Source organism: Plasmodium fragile (assembly GCF_000956335.1).
Source record: "Plasmodium fragile strain nilgiri unplaced genomic scaffold supercont1.56, whole genome shotgun sequence".
Taxonomy (NCBI): domain Eukaryota; phylum Apicomplexa; class Aconoidasida; order Haemosporida; family Plasmodiidae; genus Plasmodium; species Plasmodium fragile.
In genome coordinates, this window is record NW_012192636.1 from 48,393 (window position 1) to 50,061 (window position 1,669).

The window sequence follows — 1,669 nt, forward strand, 5'->3', positions numbered from 1 at the left end:
TTTTTTTTCCCCTGACATTGTTAAAATTCACAGACACAATGAACGCGTCAACTTTGTTGACCCCCCTCGGGGGGCGGGAGGAGGCGAGAACACCTCTTCCTGTCCCGTGGGACGATTTTTCTTTGGTTGATTTTTTTTCTTTCAAGTTGATATAAAGAAGAAAAGAGAGGAGGCGTACCCATGCGCAGACTCTACTGGGTAAGCCCCCCCTCCCCTCTTTCTTGAAGTTTCCTTAAAACAGGACATGCTAACCGGCAACTCTACCACACCACGCAAAGGTATGTTGATGAGATTGGCACACTACATTGAAACACTTTCACATGCACATAGTCGCGCCCGAAAGAGGTGAAAAGGCAAAATGGGAAATTCCCTTTCCTCAACGGGCAACGCATTAAAAAAAAAAAAAGGAACAGGTTCTTCTTCTTCTTCTTCACTTGTGCAAGGGGGGCATTGTCCAGGCAGTTCTCCCCTCTTGTCATCTTCACTCCGAATCGGCGGATGCAGAAAAACCCGCGTCACTGCGCATCCATGCTAAGGCCCGTTTGAACCAGCGTGATTTTGTCTCCCAGGCTGAGGGCGATTCCCTGCAAAGGGGAACACAACAAGAAGAAGAGAAGGTAGAGATGAGGGGGTGGTGCATCTTTTACATGATCGTTTCGCGTAAGCGATTAACCACTTCACCGCTTCCCCGATTAACCGCTTCACCGCTTCCCCGATTAACCGCTTCACCGATTGACCCCTCCACCGCTCCCCTACCTGAGTGCGGCTGCGCACGCGGATGCTCCCCGAGAGGCGGCCGTCGGGGTTCTTCTGCACAGACAGGTTGGCCAGGGAGTCCTCGCCAAAAATGCTACGCGAAAATAAGTTCACAGCAAAGAAGGCAGAATTGTTCACAAGGCACTTGAGATCCTCCAGAGTGGAAATGTAGGATATGTAAATATCTATGGGGGAAATATTTGCTTGCTCAGGTCTGTTCTTGGCCTCCTTTTCATAATACTCCAGTGGCATGAACCTTTCCACGATGGTCATGTTGGTCTGCTTAATGATGAGCTTCAACAGTTCAAAGGCGTCTCTGCAACAAGGGGGTGGGGGGGACAAGAAAAATTTAGAGCCAAAAAAAAAAAAAAAAGAGCGGCACAGAGGATCACCAGCATAATTATATAAAAAGCGATTATTGTTTAAGCAGGGTGGACAGGAGAAGAAAAAAAAAAAAAAAAAAAAAAAAAATTTTAAAATAACTCCACCCCGCTTAAACAATAATCGCCGCGTAACCATTATTGCCGCTCCACCCCACCTGATGGACGTATTAATGTTGATCTTGTTTTCCCACTCAAACTCCGACCACATGATGCGGAACACGTGGGACGAAATGAACGAGGCGTTAATATAGTCAGTCATATTTATGTTCAGCTCGCTCAGCACAATGTAATTCTTCTTATTCTCATTTTTCCGTTCATAAAAAACATAACCAAAGATAATCCCCGCCTCAGTCGTGTGCACCTTCACACTTATTTTAAATTTCTTCTTTTCATTTGGACCCAAATTAAACACAGGGATTTTGTCAATCGGTTTCAAATTACCATGGGTCGATAGCCCAATGAAAATGTTCTGCAAATATGCACCAGATTGGTTATAAATATATAACTCAATAATTAAATTGATATTAGAA

The 1,669-nt window shown here is 44.9% G+C and overlaps 1 protein-coding gene across 1 annotated transcript in view; it reads right to left on the bottom strand.

Annotated features, from left to right (window-relative positions):
* Positions 1-515: 515 nt before the first annotated feature.
* Positions 516-1,669, bottom strand: part of AK88_04198 (uncharacterized protein) — a gene marked incomplete at both ends in the record, with an annotated part of 6,830 nt that continues 5,676 nt past the window's right edge. Inside the window, 3 exons of the mRNA XM_012481808.1 lie at positions 516-584; positions 757-1,072; positions 1,295-1,608. Of these exons, the coding sequence (XP_012337231.1) occupies positions 516-584; positions 757-1,072; positions 1,295-1,608 (699 nt within the window). The remainder of the gene's footprint in view (positions 585-756; positions 1,073-1,294; positions 1,609-1,669) is intronic.